The following is a 17371-nucleotide window of genomic DNA, read 5'->3' on the forward strand; positions in this document are numbered from 1 at the left end:
TATCATTGGGACTGCCTTATTAGCAAAAGAAAACCAATTTATTTTCTTTCAATCTGGTGGTTAAGACTTCTTGTGGGAGATTACCACCAGGAGTGTGTGATACAGGCATGAGGGAGTTGAGGGACTGAAAGTGAAGACTTTGCAGGAAGTATCGGACTACGATTTAGGACAGGAATGAAATTAATTATGTCAATAAGCAACGAGCAGGTTCTGATCTCGTTTATGCAGGCATAAATCATTCCATGGAAATAAGGAGCATTATTTGGAGTTAATTCTGGTGTAAGTTAACACAAAAATCCATGTCAAGCCTTTTTGCCTGGATGAATGAGAAGTGACAATTTATGGCATGGTTGTGGATGGAGGTGTGTGTCAGAATTTCTTAGAAATGATGCCACAGATAAAGGCAGAATATTTCTTACACCTTCCAGAAAAATTATAATGTGAAATATGTGGCAGCAAGATACAATCTGTGCTGCATATATATAAAACCTGTTTTCTGTTATCAGTGACTGTGGGACAAATCCAACACCTTTCAAAGCTACAAGTCACAAGATCTTTATAAACTCTGGTGTAGTGACTGACTTGAAGAGGGAAAACACAATTCTTCCTATGCAGTCCCTAAAGGAGGTAAAAGACTGCCAGATGTCAGTCTGTGGGAAACCCAGAGGAGCCAGTGGAACTGCGTCTCCTCGGGACACACTGGCAGTATCTGCTTTCGAGGGTGTAGCATAATCTGGGCAGGAGAAAGGGATTTTGCAATAAAAACGAGAAAATGGACATTCAAAATAGAGCCAACAGGGCTTCGAAATTAGGACATGATGAAAATTACATCCCGCAAAAATTGTGCCTTGAAGTCCTGTTGATGTTGCCTCCTATATCAAGGACCAGTCATGCACCTGTGCTGCAACAGGACCATATGACACCATCCTCATCCTCATCTGGAGTTCTTGCCTTTACATCATACCCTTCCATGCCAAATTTCCAGCAGGCCTCAAAAAGTAATTGCAAACAAATACAATAATAAATCTTTGTTATCTCTGACTTGGACAAAATTTGCAGTGAGCAGCTGGCAGGAGCAATGTTGACTTTTGCCTCACCCAGTGCAATTTCCATTCTTGTGGTCACTAGAAAACACATGCCACCAAGTCTGATTTGGGACCTGCTGGCATTTCTTGCTCTACCAGAAGGCATCTTATTTTGCAGCACCCCAGGGGCAAATCTGCACAATTTGCAGCCATTTTGCACCCAAAGGTTTCTCTATATGGAAGTCAAGGGCATCACTGGATTCACTTTGCACAAAGAAATCTGGAGCCAAAAGGAATTTGGGAGCACAAGCAGAAAGGGAAAAACTGCAGAAGGTAACAAAAAATGGATCAAACGGGAAAGAAAGGAACTAGCATGGCTGGAAGCCCAGGTTGCCTCTAAGAAAAATGTTTTCCCCTCCTGAATGGTGAAAAATGGCAGGAAAAATTGTGCAGAGCCTTTCCCCACTCCTCAATCCCATGTGAAGACCTGCCTGTTGGTCCTGAGCACTAGCAAAAGGATGGTTTTATTTCCTGTCCGCAAGCTGCCAGACTGCACCCACATCTTCCCTAAGGCCAAAATAGTCCTGGGTCTCCCCTGGTTGCTGCCTCTGGTCAAGCAGGAGAGAAAAAGGCTGTGATTCTCCTTTAAACCCAAGCAAGTCAACGTTCAACCTCTCAAAGGCCACACAGAAATGAAGTCGTCACGTAAATATCCTTAACGGGCTCTTGATACGGCACAGGGAGAATGTGGAGAGATGGGGTTTGAAATCACAGACACAGCCCCAGCAGAAAACACGCACGGGATTTGGGCTGCAGATGCATGGGAGGGTTCGGAGGCACAACGCCGGCCATGGTGTCCCAGCCCTGGAGACGGATCCCAAACACACTTTTCCTGATCCACCCCCTTGCAAAAAAACCCAGCCAACCTATCCATTTAAGGATCACTTTGTGACTTCGTTTTGGTCCCAAAAGAAACTTTGAGCATCACTTCTCCCCTCGCCTTCCCCCAGCTCAACGCGCTGCTGAGGTTCCCGGTAACGACACAATGATCTTTCCAGGAGAAAGTACTTTAACAACAACGGAACGGGGCAGACTCGGATTGGCACAACTTGCAGGCAAGCACAGGTAAGAGGCTTCTGAAAGACCACAAAGAAGCACCTCTTAACTCATCTTGAGGGATCCAAACAAAACCGAAGGATGTCCCAAGAACATGGGTGTGACATTCTTGGCAGGGCAGAAGAAGAAAGGGAAGATTTTGACAGGGCATAGTGTGTGCAAAAGTGTTCAGGCACAATGCAAACTGTAAGAAAAGTGCCCGCTCTGACCAACAGGGCTTCAAAAGGATGGAGCTCAGCACTTAACTCGCAGCAACGCAGGGACCACAGCATCTTGCATATCCACCCTCTCCCTTTGGCCTGGTGGCTGTGACTCCACAACTGTTGGCCACGAGAATGGCTGCACAGCGTGGCAGCCCTCCAGAGGGGTTGCCTTTGGTTTGCATTTGCTTCCAAAGCATCTCCAGGTCCGTTGTCAATGGGAGGAGAGATAATTAAATATGATACATGGTTTAAAACATAAAATTCCAGCCCCGCAGTCTCTTGTCCTCCTTCTCTGTCTCATTTCTCCTCCCCCTGGGTTGTCTCTCTTCTTGCACTCAAGCTCATATTTCTGAGTTTTTCAATTTCCTAAGATGGGATAATTTCCAAACCGTTCTGGTTCAGAGCGGTATCCTAACCTGTCCCACTTTGAGGCCATGTCTTCTGTTCATGCAAATATTCCAGCCACCATCCCCCTCCTCCAGGGGCCTATGCAACATTTCCATGTATTATATTGGAATTACGCCACCTTCCTGACAGTTAATGAGGAACCACAGAGTAACAACCCCCCGAAATTACACGTGACCTGAAATCTAAGTCAGAGACAGACACGTGTTCATTCGTGACTCCAAAACACCTAAAGGTGTAATCACCAGTGTCATGGCACGGCAATTCCCACGTAACACTTTCAGCCACCAGTTACCCTGGCCAAGGGATTTATTCCTGCCCTGCACTTCCGAAGATTCCCAAGAAATGCAAATTGCCTACCCTGCACCATGAAATAATTTCACCTAATGATCTTAGAAAGAGAGTATGAAAGAAATCTGGACCTCATGGCTCCAGTTCGCTCACCACCGTGACCTCTTCCACAAATGCAGGCTCAGACCTGCTCGTCCCCCCCCCAGAGTAAGCTGCAAGAAAGTATTCGCCAGCTAAGGATGTCCTAGAAGGAGGAAAACCTTAGCTGCTGATCTCCTTGAGAAGTTCGACGCGTGGACAGCTGGAGCGGGCAGCTGCCAGTGCTCGGACGTGGCTCGGCGGCTGCGAGAAGGCTTCACTGCCTGGGGGCTGACCAGCCCATGTCACTGAAGGGTCCCTCGCCCGTGGCCGACCTGGGAGGAGGACCGCAGGGCGTGCAGAGGTCAGAATCGGTGTCTGATTCCCCTTCTGCAATGTAGGGTCTGATTTTGGCCACGGCTGCATAGCAACCGTTGTTAAGAATGTCCAAATTCTCTTTGGACTGGGAGATGCTAAAGCCGCTGAAAGAGCGCTCCAGTTCCTCGTGGTCTACCGAGGGGATGGAGATGGACGTGTCGCTGTCTCTCATGGCACTCTCGTGGTGTTTGGTTGTAATGTCTTCGTTCCTCAGGTACTCTGCGCTCGCCCTGTGCCCACCGCTGTACGCTGACAAGGAGCGCTCGTGGGAGGGCGGAGGTGGGATGCGGACCAGCGAGCCAGGGTCTCCAACGGGCGAGGAGCCGTGGCTTTGCCGCTGGTAGACCTGCTGCTGGCATGACGTCGAGGGCGGGCATGTGTTGGTCGGGGCTGGTGGGGCAGAGAAGTTCTTCTGACCCATGGAGCTGGTGGACCTGATGATCTTGATGATGCAGCCGTTCTTGTCAATGTGCTCCCTGCTGTCTTCGGGGCTGTGGTAGGGAGGTGCTGGGTCTGGTTCCTTGGACCCAAAATAAGCCTCCGTCTCTGTTGGTGGGATGCCCATTCGCTGCATGTAAATGTTCACCAGGAAGTCCAGCTTCTTCTCCATTGACTGAACCTGCAAAACACCACAGTTACAGTGCTACGCACTGCCTGCAGGTTGAAGCAAATTAACATCCTGAGTAGAAGCAACTTCCAACCCACCTAGGCACGAGTGTGAGCCTGGGCTTCATAGATGACCTCTGCCCACACTGACCTACACCAAACTGAAACCTTTAGTAAATATTTAATTGTCCTATTCTGAAACAAAACCTTAATTTTCCACTTTTTAATGGGTTTTTTCTTAAGCTCCTATAATCTTTTCGACATGCACCAAATTCCAAGAAAGCTGGAGCACACTCGCATCCTTCCAGTGGCCTTTGGCTCCTTACTGCATTTGGCCCTTGCCTGGGCTCGGATGGCCATGGGGATTTCTGAGCCTTAACCTCTAGGAAGATTTTCATCTTCGGTAGGTCAGCAGCTACAGCAGCCAGGCTCACGGACTCATTTGAAACAAGTCTAGTATGGTGGCAAAGAAACCAACGTGCCATTTTCAAAAATAATGTAGACTTTTGGGAAACGCACCAGAAAAGAGAGTCTGTATGTCACAGACTCCAAAGTGCCTGCTTTGAAAGGAGTACTTAGGCTTCTAAGACATGTAGTGCCTTTTCATAACACCTACCTTGTTTCTTTTTCAAAATGTTCTTAGCTCTTACTATTTTTTCTAAACGGTAATGTCCACTGGGGAAAAATAAGGCAAGAGAAAAGTAACACAATGCATGCAACACCCTCTGATAAGAACTCCCTCCTGACCCAATATACCTGTTTTTCAACTTTTCCAAGCCTGCCCATCATGCTGGGGTCTTCAGGCAGCTCCCCCTCCGCTGGCCCTTTGGTCCGATCCTTGTCGGTCATGGAGGATCCTCTCCCAACGATCTGGTCAACTCTACCGGGATCAGAAAATGTCCCCCGCCCCCGGAAAAGGACCTGGAGTCAGTTGGAGGCAGCAGGCGAGGAGGGCTCCGCTTGTCGCCCCTCCATGGGTCAAAGCAACAGCCTCTCTCCCAACTAACACTCCAAATTACTCACAGACACGCGGTGGCACTGAAGTGTTAATTCAGATGCAAAATTCAGAGCAGTATTAGCAGAGTTTGAAATCATCCATTTCTGGTTATACAGATAAAACCTGGCACATTATGCACAGTAAATTTACCCACTGCAAAGAATTTCTTTAACTGGCTTTCTTCCAAATCAATTAACTTCTTATTTGTACTGAGAAATTATTATTTTGGGGGAAGATCAAGTTTTCTGTCTAGCATATGTCAATGGGATTTTTTTCCAGTCTTTGCAGCAGTTTCCTCTCCTTGATGCAAATGTAAGTGCGTAATTCTCATGTCCACGAAAATGAGCCGCTTGCCCTAAGATCCAGACAAACAGGTGTAGGGTTAACTGTTTTAGTGGAATTACATCAAGGCTGAATTCGGTCATAACTCACCAAACATTACCAAATTGTCTCAACGCTACTGCAATTCACACCTGTATCATTAGATGTTTTTTATTAGCAGGGCTCCAAGCCGGTAACAGCAGAGGACACTCCTGCCAAATCAGCAGCTAAAGCTACTGGGCATGTTGTTTGGCACTAACTTCTTTACACATGTTACATTTGCAACTCCTCGTTCCCACTCTAGAAATACCTGGGTTGACATACAGCTCTGTATGCAGAGGAAGAAGGAGGGCAGAGCCAGTTTGGAACTTGGAAGTCAATTTTATTTGAGGCACCAAATTATAAATTTTCTAGAGAGTAAACACTGGAGCTTCTTGATCCCTCAAAAGTCAGGGGAGCAACTCAGTTTTGGAATAGCTTCTTAATGGCAGCCCAGTTCATAACCTAATTCTACGCCAGGCAAACTTTACTCTTGCATAATGCACCAAACGTAAGGGTGGCGGGGGAAAAGAAGGGTTAATTAATCTGACTGAAACCAAGTTGAGGTATCTTGAGCGGAAAACTCAAAATGCTTCTTACGCAGTTCTGCCGTGTGGGCCATGGGTCCATGCACCAGGAGGAGGAAAAGGAAGGAGCTGAACACAGACAGACAGGGGAAAATGAACAAACAAACAAAAACCAAGGAAAGAAATGAGATGTGAGGCTATTTCCAACACAAAAGCCATCTGTTTTCTTTACATTTGACAGGGACTTAATACATATGTTGACTTTTGACATTAAGGGACAGATATCAGTTGGTATGGACCAGCGTGGCTCCCCCGGCTTATATTAGAGCAACAGCAGTCTACAGCACCAGAAGACCTGGCTCAAAGAGATGAAGTGGATGAGCACACCACACCAAAGACGGAAAATATAAGCCAACAATTACTTTAGAGTTTATCTTTGATGCCAGAAGATACTTCATTTGGGGATGCGACAGAATACCGTTCTGTTTAAAAAGGCATATTTGATCCTTTGCTTAGCAATATAAGCACAGGAGTACAAGGAGCACCAAGTGCTATAATCACAAGCGTGAGGAATATGCATGCCTTATTTCTCTCTTGAAATGGGAGAAGCAAATTATTGACATGTACAGAAACTCCCCACAAGGGATGCAATTACTGACGTGACATACAGCACAAGAAATCCTATGACAATATTGTTACCATGTAAGCAAAGAGGTATTAAATTGGATACCTCGGGCTACCTTGGTTTGGAATCACAAGTCAAGGCGTAGTACAGCCACTGTACGAACTCCTCTCCTGTATGCACAAGCAAGTAGACTAGTAAAACAATGAACGTGTATTTAAAGAGGCCCAAAGTCTAAACACTACTGAATATTGCAGAAGGCTAAGAACAATCAGGGTGCTCTGTCCTCATGTCCCATCTAGCACAGCACTAACACTGAAATGTCCACTAATGGAAATGAGATGTCCTTCAACAGTTGCTGAGTAAAGCAGGGAGGCAGGATAGACTTAACACAGAGAGGAAAACTGAATATTGCCATGCTACGGAGTATCATAGTAGCAGAGATAGTCTTGTGTAACCCTATTTATAATCTTCCACAATTTGAGGAAGGACTTCTCTTTTCCATGTCCTTTAGAGAAGAGCTATCCATTAAATGAACCTCACATGACCCATGTGAAGCACAGGAGGCCAGCTTCACAGATGGAGCGATCACTAGTATCATATAGAAAAGCACTGACTTCTTCCACCACCTTCAGGCTGGACGTGCCTGTAGACCTGCTGTGATTTAAAACAAGGACTGAAGCACTTCATAGAGCTCACCCATAAAGCATTCAGAAGCCCTTGCCCACATACCAGTGATACCAGAACCCAGGAGAATTCCTGCTTGATTCATTCCCTTCATGTCTATACTTTAACATAGTCCTGACTCCTGAGGTGGTCATCTTCCACCGCTCTGAGAAACCAGAGAGAGCCAGATCTCGCGTTGGAGGCAGGGTCTGCACCGAGGACGGTGCGGTGGGCAGCTGTGGGCCACTGACTTCAGTGCAGAGAGGGGAGAAGAAGGTGAACCAAGTCCTTCTCTCTTGATGGGAGAAATCAGGCTCAAGGTCTCCCACCCCTTTGCTTCCCATGGCAGAAGTTAGACCAGGGGAGAGTGCTCCTACCCTCAGCATAGCGCAGAGGTTTCATTTGTGCCTTATCTGATAGAAGAGAAGAGAGGAATTTCCTCGTGTGCTCCCCATCCACCTGTGCCTAGCTGAGCACCGCAAAGAACAGAAGGTCCTTTTAGCCATTATAAAAGAGTTTGAAGTTTTGTCTAAATTGGGCAGCAAAGCTCAAAAGATGAAGAAGAGAGAACATATTCCACCCTTGCAAGCAGAGGGGGATAGTGTTTGTTCCTACTGCGTGACAAGGGACCGCGGAATCTTTTGAGATGCCAAACCCCACTTGTGCACTACATCCCGTGGGGAGCCTTGTGCGTTCCCAACGCTTATCTTGGCTGTGTTGAATACACGTGTGGAGGGACGAATTCAGCTGAGGCTTTGGAAGAATCAGCCCCGTATTTTTCCCTTCATGGCAGAAGAGGATTCAGAGATTTCTAACGATGCATGACAAACTGTGCCATCTGCTGTCCTTGATAGGCTCTGCTGGGTCTTAGTTTGGGAGGGAGAGAGAAAGGGGGTTGCTGTTTAAAGTGAACTTTGATATCTTTCCTTCTTTCTAATGATACAAAAAAAATGTAAAGTCTTGCATCAGCCACAGTGCGGGTTTTCTCATGCTTCATTATGCTTCATGCTAACAGTGCATGCAAAGAGGTGTAATATGTCACCCTCGGGCCAGAAGCAGACATCAAAAAGTCAAACGGCTCAAATGAGATAAAAATGAAGTGTTTGGGAATATATATTCAATTATTTTCTTTTTTTCTTTATCTCTTAATTTTTTGTACACAATCCAGGCATTGAAGCCAAACCCCCTTCATCCATGTCACAGGACTGGCTACTTACCTCCTCATTTGGCAATAAAGTTTGCTCTAGAAATATTTTGACCAATATCTGCTGCCTAAAAATTACAGCTGAGGTTGCACCTATTCTACGTTAAATTAGCTGATCAATGGAATTTAATCCAAATTGTCTGTGTGAACAGCATGGAGCAAACACCTTCAGCCACACCACAGCCATGGACATCCACGTCTCCAGCCACCTTTGCTGGGAGCTACTTGCAGAAAACTTTTGGCTGAACTGAGCCCTTGTCACTAGAGCACCACAATGCAATCCACGGGGTTCAGATAGCTCATGGGACATCACTCGGTTTTGTTTCTCTTCCTTCACCAGGTGTTTTCATATGATCTGGGCAGCATTTGGCTAAAAAAGGGGTGCGCAGGCTAAAAAGGAGAGGCTGGTGCAGCCCATGGGGACCCCACGGCATGTGTCCCCACGGCATGGACCCACGTGGTGCTGAGATGATGAAGGCTATGGCAGCAGCAGAACCTGACCCAGAGGTTTTGGATTTGGGCTTGGGGCTGCTCAGAGCGCTGGTTCCCATCCATCGGGCACCTCGAGCACCTCGCAAGTCCCACTGGTGCCTGTGGGAGGACGCAGCTGCCGAAAATTAAGCACAGCGTAAGCCTTTTAAAGGGTGGGAGCAGAGATTTCAGCAGCCTTCTGTACTCTGCTCCTTTCTGGAGCCTCTCAGCCACAGCTCAATAAAGAAGAAAAGAAAAAATTCAGTTCATTAAAAAAGGGAGCAATTATAAAAAAAGTCTTAATGTCCCAGGAGCCTAGTGCAAACAGATTTTAATCTGGCCATCAGTATTAGAAACTGTAAAAACAGGGGGAAAAAGGTCATTAACATTAAACTGATATAGCAACAGACTTGGAGTGAATAAAATAAATATCCCAGTTTGAGGCCTCCTCCCCTAGTTTCCATCAATCACCTTTTCTGTGTACAAGGCACAAGCTTTCACATGAAAATCTTGCCTCTAGTGAAGGCTTGTTGCGCACTTAATCTTATAGGTTAAATACAACAAAATCTATTTGAATATGTATTTTTATTTTAAAATCAAAACGTTGCTGCAGAAAAGAAAGTTATTTCATTTTTAAAGACTAGTTTTGGGCCTCATCTTTTGGCGAGGAGGAGAAATGGGAAAAATGCTTTTCTGAGAGCATCTTTTTTCCAAGCATAAAGCTTGGGGCTTCTGGAAAATTCTCTTTTTTTTTTTAATCCTTAAGCTAGCTGAGTGGGAAAAGGTAAGCTTTCAATACTCCTTTTACTCACATTCCTCTGAGTGAAGATTACTCAGAGCAGCTTAAATAAAAATCAAGAGATTTGTCACGTATTAGCTCTTAGGGAGGGGAGGTATATTTAGAAAAAAAATCTTTGAAGCTAAGCTTGCTGCATTTAAAAATCACCTACTATTCGTGCATGGAAAATGACTTTCTGGCAAATATTTATAGTTGCCTTGGGCTCCAGTGGTCTCAATACAAGGTGAAAATAGAGCTCAGCTCATGGCCCTGCTGTCCAGACCCCAGAATGCCCTCAAATGGGAACTTCAGTGAGAATATGTTCCTCGTGGCATCAGCTTCAGGTATGGTTTTACCTAAGGAGAGAACTTAATAAGGGCAATGAGAAAAATCTCGCTGTGTGACTGAGGGCTGGGTTTGACTCCTGCTCTTCTTTTCACTTGCAAAATCAGGATCTTTTTTTTTTTATTATGAGTCCTGTGGTTGTAATATTTTAACACAATTTTTTCCACCATGGTTGGTAGAGTTGCATCAGCAAGAAAAAGACACCACTGTGTTCACTGAGTATGAAACACTTCATTCTTACTTTGCCCACTGAAGTACACTCATTTCATAGTGCAAAGAGCGGCAGAGGTTCCTTCGCTTGCGTGTGGAATGTTTCACCTTTTAGAAACTAGATCATTTATATTGGCTTTGTGGGTAAATATTCCACCTTTTACATCTGAAGATAGCCTGATAAAATAGGAGATTTTAAAAAGACATAATTTTGCTTTCTAACACCTAGAAGAAGACTGAAAATAGAAAATACGCTAGCTGAAGAAACTGATGGTTATTGATGACTGTATGAATGTCCCTTTTTTTTTCCTTTGGCTTGCCTAGTGTGAAAGCTCATTACTGAAAGTAAATCAGAGCATACCCAGAGTAGCAAGCCCTTCTGAGTCATGATTTAGCAAGCTGCACTGCTAAGTGATAAATGCCGTCATATAACTGGCATGAAAGGGGTTTGACATTAAGCAAATGAAAAATCCAAAGAAAGCGGCATTTTGGTGAATCCTAACCTAGGCGAGTATTGGGGAGATTCTTTGGAAGAATACATGGGTCCTTTGGTTGGATACTTCTTATGCCGGGGAGTTGAAGGGGGCGGGGGACCCACAATCATATCTATCCTGGCAAAGTAAATAAGAAAAAAGACACCAGCAAAACGCATAATGAAGCAACATGTAGAGAAAAGTTGGTCAGAAAAGTTGCAGAAAGAAACAACTGAAAAACAGAACGACAGAGAGAGAAAGAGAGAGAATTTGAAAATATATTCCGCTGGAGACAGAAGGCTCTCTCCTACCGCCTGGTTGTTGGTGAAAGCCAGAGTCTTACTCACTCCGGGGTAAGATTTGGAGATTTAGGCACCACTGAAACATCGTTAGGAGATCCCCCCACCCCAGACATAATAGGCAACGTGCTTTACCCTCTGGAATATATTTGCATATGTGTAGCAATATCCCATTGAGGTGGTTGGATATGAAAAAACATATATTCATTCTCCTTTCAGTTCCAGTGCTAGATAACACATCCTCAGCTAGTTCAGAAAAGCATGAGTTCTTGGAGTCGGCAAGATACGCTGCGGGATTGTGTAACTCAATGAATGGGAGACATCCATGGTTGGCAAGGTGTCAGGATGAGACACGAGACAGTGTGAACATAACACTGAAAAGAGCACGTTACAGACACAGTGACAGAGGCATTAACGATTAAAGAGGAAAGCACATGTAAACACCCCAGAAATTTGCCTGAATGCAGCTTTAATCCACCAAAGCCCTGGCTACGAAAGGTCACAGCCGGCCCTGCCGAGCTGAGCTGGCATGGAGAACACAGTGCTTTGATTGCTGAAGGAAAGGGAAATTAAAATATCTGTTCTCCTCTGAGCTGCCCTGGGACAACCTCCCTGGGCACCACCGTATGGGTGCACTGTAATTCTAGTGCCACTTGGTCATGCCCCAACGTTGACCATGGCCAGCCCAGCACACTCGTCTACAGGATGCCCCTTCTAGTTACTGGGCAGGTGACCAGCCAATGGACCTCTTGGTGCCCATCTGGCTATGATGATGAGTTCTTCGAAGAATGACCCCAAGAGGGTCTGCTCCTGTCACCATCACTGACCTCCTGCTCGGTGGGGACAGGGAAACGAGTGAAGCTGCCTGGTAGCCCTGGCTCCCAAATCCAGGTACTTCACACTTTTAAAGCAGTTCCCGGTCATCCTGACTTCCCTGCAATGGGGTGGGTGGCAGCCCCAGCCTCGTCCAGCCTCAGCAACCTCAGCCTCGCAGTCCCACGGGTACAGCTAACAGGAGAATTCAGTTTGCTCTTTGAAAGCTGCAATTCCTTACCCCAACCACCCCAAAAACCAGACAACCGAACCACGCTGCCTTTGCAGCACATCACCTTGAAGGATCGGCAATGGGAGACTTGCACGGACGGTGAGGCAATCTGCCAGCTCGGGGTGCTGAAAACTCAGGTCTCTCACCTGGAGCCAGTGGAGATGACAACCCCAACGGTTCACTACCCACTGCGGAGGCAGCCTGGAGGCCTCACATTTCAGGTTATTAAAGTCAGGAAATATAAATAATCTCCTCCTCCTCTTCCTTTCCAGATTCAGCTACACATCTTGGATCTATAATCATTGAATCCGTACTGAACGGGGGTGAGAGGCTCAAAGAGAGGAAATTCTCCAGGATATTTTAGTCTCCATCACAAGGGAGAATTTACCTTCTGGCTGCATATCTGGAAATGGGAAAAGCACAGCCGTACAGCTACGCTGAGAAAGTTACCTCCGCTGCTTGAACATCAAAAATAGCAGAGTTAAAATGGTCTTGGAGAGATTAACAGAAGAGAGATTCCTCTTTTACCTAAGACAATTCTCCTATTCCATTCTTGGGGTTCATATTAGCTGTTTGCATACCCAAACACATTTTTTTTGCACATTTGCTGACTCTGCCAGGGACCTAGATGGGTTTGAAATTAAAGGAAAACTTCCCCAATGGCTTCCAGAGGGGTTGCCATAGCCATGGAGGGAAATACTTTCATTCTCCAAGTGTAAAAGTAGATGGTATATTATTTTGACTGGAGATAGCCTATGGCCAAGCCCTTCTGGGTGTCCTCTGAGCTCAGCAGAACTGGGGCTGCTTCTGCTGAGCCACACAGCTGAGGGGGTGTTGGGGTTTGGGGTCTGGTTTTCAACATGGGACACCAGGGCTAAGGGAGCAGCGGTCAGACAAAAAGATTTAGCTCAGATCCTCTATTCAGGGGACCAAATTCATCTGTGGTTTTTTTCAGGAGAAATAATTGGGTGATCGTAGTGCAAAATGAAATTTTAAATGCCCTTCTCAGTCCCATTTGTCCCTTTTTCACGTTTCTTCCCCTATTAAAACTAACTTAACTCCCCCTAAAATTTGAGCACAGAGACTGAAACGCAGCTCAACTAAACCACACCTATGTCGCTGGGCTTGGATGAGAAATCCCCATCTGCACATATTTTTGGCAGACTGTGCCATCTGAGGAGGGATTCCTCCTAAAACAGCTGGAGAAGCCGCTGCTTCCTCGCTGCCCCTTCGGCCCATAGCAGCAGGGTCACAACCAGCACACTAGATTTTATTTTGTATCTCTCCCAGAAAGGTACCAAATTAGCCACATTAGCCTTAAGACTGGGGCACCAAACCTTTGCTATCCTGCCAGGAGGACCACAGAGGATATATATCCCACGCCTTACCTATGGGATATACTATAATGACTATTTACTCCCGAAGTAAAGTAGGAGAATGAGCCGAGATTTTTGTGTGTATGTCCTGGGGTGGGCACTAAGGCAGTTTTAGTGGCCTGACACCACCATTTGCAGTCCCTGTCCTGCTCATCCCTGTGGGTTCCAGCCACAAGCACTGATGTTTTCTTTGAGGTTTTCTCTTAGGAAGAAAAAGAGTAAGTTGTAGCTGCAAAGGAAAGTGTCTCTCTCCTGGCAATATGCCCACAATGAACAAAAAACAGTGAAAAAACAAAGCAAAAAGAGGGGTCTCTTGCCTGGCCTGAAGGTTTTTAATCCGGGAGAGCATGTCCAGGTGACCGGCTGAATACTGCTCGATGACATCCATCACGTCGTAGGGCCGAAGGCTCTCCTTAAACTTGCGCTTGGAGACGAGAAATCTCATAATGCTGGAGAAGATGGAGAGGAAAGGCAAAATATAGTCCCTGAGCTGCAGCCTGGCCTGCTTAGTGGCAGATAAAAAACACCGCAGGGAGCTGCTTTGGAAGGAAAATGGAACAAATCCCAACCCTGTGGGTTTGGGAGAGGATGCGGCAATAGGAGAGGGGATGGGGATCGCGGGGGCTTGCGGCTGAAGCCCTGTCTGCCACGGGGGGTCCCCGATGCCCCTTGGACTGTCAGCTGAGCGAGTGTCCTCTCTGCACCACTTTTATAAATGTCAGCATGAAATCCCAAAGCTGGTGAGAACGATCATTTGGATGCATCCCTGCAGGGGATTTTCCTGTTTCTCCATTTATTCCTTCTCTCAGCAAAAATTGCGCTTTCTGGCAGCATTTTCTGTAAAGGAGGGCAGGCCACCCAGGGGAAAAACAGCCTGCAGCACAGACATTTCAGCATTTGCCACCTCTGCTTGGACTTTACATTTCTTTTTTCTCCCTATTATTTATTTTTCTGGACTGTTTCCCCCCTCTTCCTTTCTTACCACACTGCCCTGATGCTGACTTTCAGTCCCGGCGTCAAATCTTCCGTCACAAACTCGCAGTTGCAGCTTTTGTTCTCATCGGGAATGTCTTCTCCAGGGAGGCTTGCTTCTGGGTTTGGGAGAGGGAGGAATAAAGATAACACATTACTATTTCCCGTGCTAGTGCCGCGTGAGAAAAGGCGAGTCGGATGACAAACAGCAATCCCGGGGGAAGCACCAGAGATATCTTTGCTGAGCATCCCGATGGCAGCATTTCCCAAGACGCGTTAAGGTGACATCCAGCAATGCCAAGTGCAGCTCTCATCCATCTCTAGATGCCTGACTCTCCCTCCTTCCCCCATCCCTATATACATAAATATACACATCATCATGGGTGTCAGCAGAGGTTTTCTTATCTCTTATTATGCTCCAAGCTCAAGGACTGGAAGGGGAAGGAGACCTATTTAAGCACCCTGGCTTGCAGCTCTGCCCTTCTTAGGTGGGGAGGGAGAGGATGTTGGGGCTGGACAGGACTTTGGGGTCCCACGTGGCACCCCAAGCCCTCACCTTCGGAGTTTTGCCGCGATGCCGCTCCCTTGATGCGGAAAGCTTGCCGGGCTCGGCTGCGGTCTCCGAAGCTCCAGCTCTTGGGCACTTTGCTCGGGCTGTCCTCGATGCTCTGGTCAGCGCTGGGGGACCTCCGGATGCCCTGAGCCTGTGGAGAGCCTTTCCCTTTGGTGCCAGCACCGCGGGGACTGGAGAAGACACGATCTTTCAAACTGACCTTCTGACTGTTCAGAGAAACACGTTGAAACAAAGACAAAAAGGAGACAGCAGGAGGAGTCATTCTGGAAACCACGCAGTCCTTCCCCACCAGCCATTAGAAACCAAGAGCACTTCCAAGCAGCAGTGAGATGTAGTTTTGCTGTTGGCTTTTTTTTAAATATATAAATTTTTTTCTTTCTTTTTTTTTTTTTTTGAAAGAAAGCATTGTAGAAATGTTTCCGCCATAATGAGTGAAATGGGAATGATTATTAAGAGAGAGAAAATAATGAGGACTCAAACAGAAGCCCCTCGTGGGATGCCAGGGCTGGCGGGACAGATGACGTTAAACAATGAGGTTATGATTCCTTAAATCACTGATCGGCTCCGATCACGAGCAAGGAAGCTTTTCTTTCACAACTGCCTTCCAAAACCCTGTATCTAATCAGAAAATACCAATTAAAAAAAGCCTTTATCTCAAACTTTTAACTTTCTTGGAACCACTTCACTTCTGGTGCTCAGACCTGTCCTTTCCCTTCCTTCAGTTCCTGTATTTCCTCCCTCTTAAACCATGATCTGCCCCTTTTATATATTCCGAAGAGTTCCTCTTTTTCCAGTCATATATTTAAATACTTGAATATAAACACTTAAATGTGTAACTCCTTTGTATCCTCTAAAGATTCAATCTAAAAGCTGGCTAACATCTATCTGCAGGTCTGCTACGGGTGTCATAAACATGCAAAGCAAAATTTTACTACTTCAGTAGTACTATGGCATTTTATTGCTGTCTTGCTATTAGAATCCCATTGCTTTAAAACCTTGTAATTATGGTTTGAAAAGAAGATCTCTCCAGAAACAGAGATGATCTCACTAAGAAATAGTCTGATGACTATTTTCCAAATTCTGAAATCGGTAATGAAATACTTTCACCCAAATGAAGATGATGAATTTTCACATGAAAATTGCAAAACAAAAAGATTTTGTGAATCTTTATGAAAGGGCAAACTTCATAGACACAGCATTGGGGAAACCAAATTCAAATAGTTTTGGATAATTTGATATTTTCTGAATAGTAATTGACTGTTAAAATACACTAATAGACATTAGACAACCAGTGCCAGGCACTTGCAGAGGTAGCTAATATTTTATATATAGGCAAATCAAAACTGAGTAAAACCACGGATGTAATTCCCAATACTCTGTACCATGGCATCAGCCACTTATTGTTTTGCTGAAATGCTCTGACTCAATTTGTGGGAAGAACATTGCAGGAATTTTGATTTGCACATCAGATTTCCAGGTCACCAACCAAAGACCTGTTTTTTTCTGTCTCTCAGCAACGCCAGCTTAAAACTCAGAGCCAAACAGTCCCCCTTTGCCTTCAAAACTGGCAGGAGGTTCTTCAATCCGAACTTAGCTGCTGATATTTGAAGCAAAGCAAAACGCAGCTCCCTTTTCCCCAGCCGCACTGTGCTGACGGGAACAGACACTCCTTTTTGTCAGTACGGGAAGAAGACGTGACTCGAAGACACACAGGGAGCAGATTTGTTGAGTAAGAAGGTGCTATTTTTACAAAGTCACTTTACATTGCGAGACGTCGAACATTTACAAGGAGAGAAAGGTGCTTAGGCAGCATTTTCCGGAGTTGCACAGCGTGATCCCGAGGAGGCACCGCTGCCCTGGTGCAACGCCCAGGGAACGGGGAGAGCCGCTCCTGGGCTCCAGGGTTATCTGCGGCCATTGGCTGGGCAACGATTTCGAGTTGAAAGATACATTTGAGAGAAAATAAAATTTGTTCATGACCAAGTTAGAAAAGGCAGAATTAATCCAATCAATGATGCATGTTTAATTCAGTGAAACTGCATGGGTAAGTACCGGAGATTTCATTTCCAGTGTGCTGCCCACCTGCAGCGCCTGTCCGAAAGCCATGGGACCAACAGATGTTTAGCGTAGCTGAAAATCAGATCAGAGGTACAAATCCACACAAGAACAAGGATGTGCCTAAATACCGTTCTGGATGGAAGCCTTAGTCACTAATGCTACCAAAATCACCGTACATAATGAGGCAAATGTTTAAAAGCAATTCTCATTCTGTGTTCCTCGGATTAGAAACCAGATTGAAATTTTATTTGTCATTTGATCTTAAATAGGCCAATTGGATTTTTTTTTCTTT

At 45.7% G+C, this 17371-nt stretch overlaps 2 protein-coding genes across 9 annotated transcripts in view; both read right to left on the minus strand.

Moving 5' to 3' along the window:
• The window catches only part of PCMTD2 (protein-L-isoaspartate (D-aspartate) O-methyltransferase domain containing 2), a 201532-nt gene that overhangs the window by 12868 nt on the left and 171293 nt on the right, over window positions 1-17371 (minus strand). The window lies entirely within an intron of this gene.
• KCNQ2 (potassium voltage-gated channel subfamily Q member 2) overlaps window positions 3396-17371 on the minus strand; it is a 67226-nt gene continuing 53250 nt past the window's right edge. For 3 of the 8 annotated variants that reach the window (XM_075166730.1, XM_075166728.1, XM_075166727.1), the window contains 5 exons: window positions 15004-15227; window positions 14458-14566; window positions 13793-13924; window positions 4859-4982; window positions 3396-4115 (listed from right to left, as the gene is read on the minus strand). In XM_075166730.1, coding sequence (XP_075022831.1) covers window positions 3396-4115; window positions 4859-4982; window positions 13793-13924; window positions 14458-14566; window positions 15004-15227 — 1309 coding nt within the window. Of the gene's footprint in view, window positions 4116-4858; window positions 4983-10785; window positions 10894-13792; window positions 13925-14457; window positions 14567-15003; window positions 15228-17371 lie in introns of all 8 variants that reach the window. The other 5 variants (XM_075166726.1, XM_075166725.1, XM_075166731.1 and 2 more) reach the window with 3 other exon arrangements.

This window comes from Calonectris borealis, chromosome 17, assembly GCF_964195595.1.
Source record: "Calonectris borealis chromosome 17, bCalBor7.hap1.2, whole genome shotgun sequence".
NCBI lineage: Eukaryota > Metazoa > Chordata > Aves > Procellariiformes > Procellariidae > Calonectris > Calonectris borealis.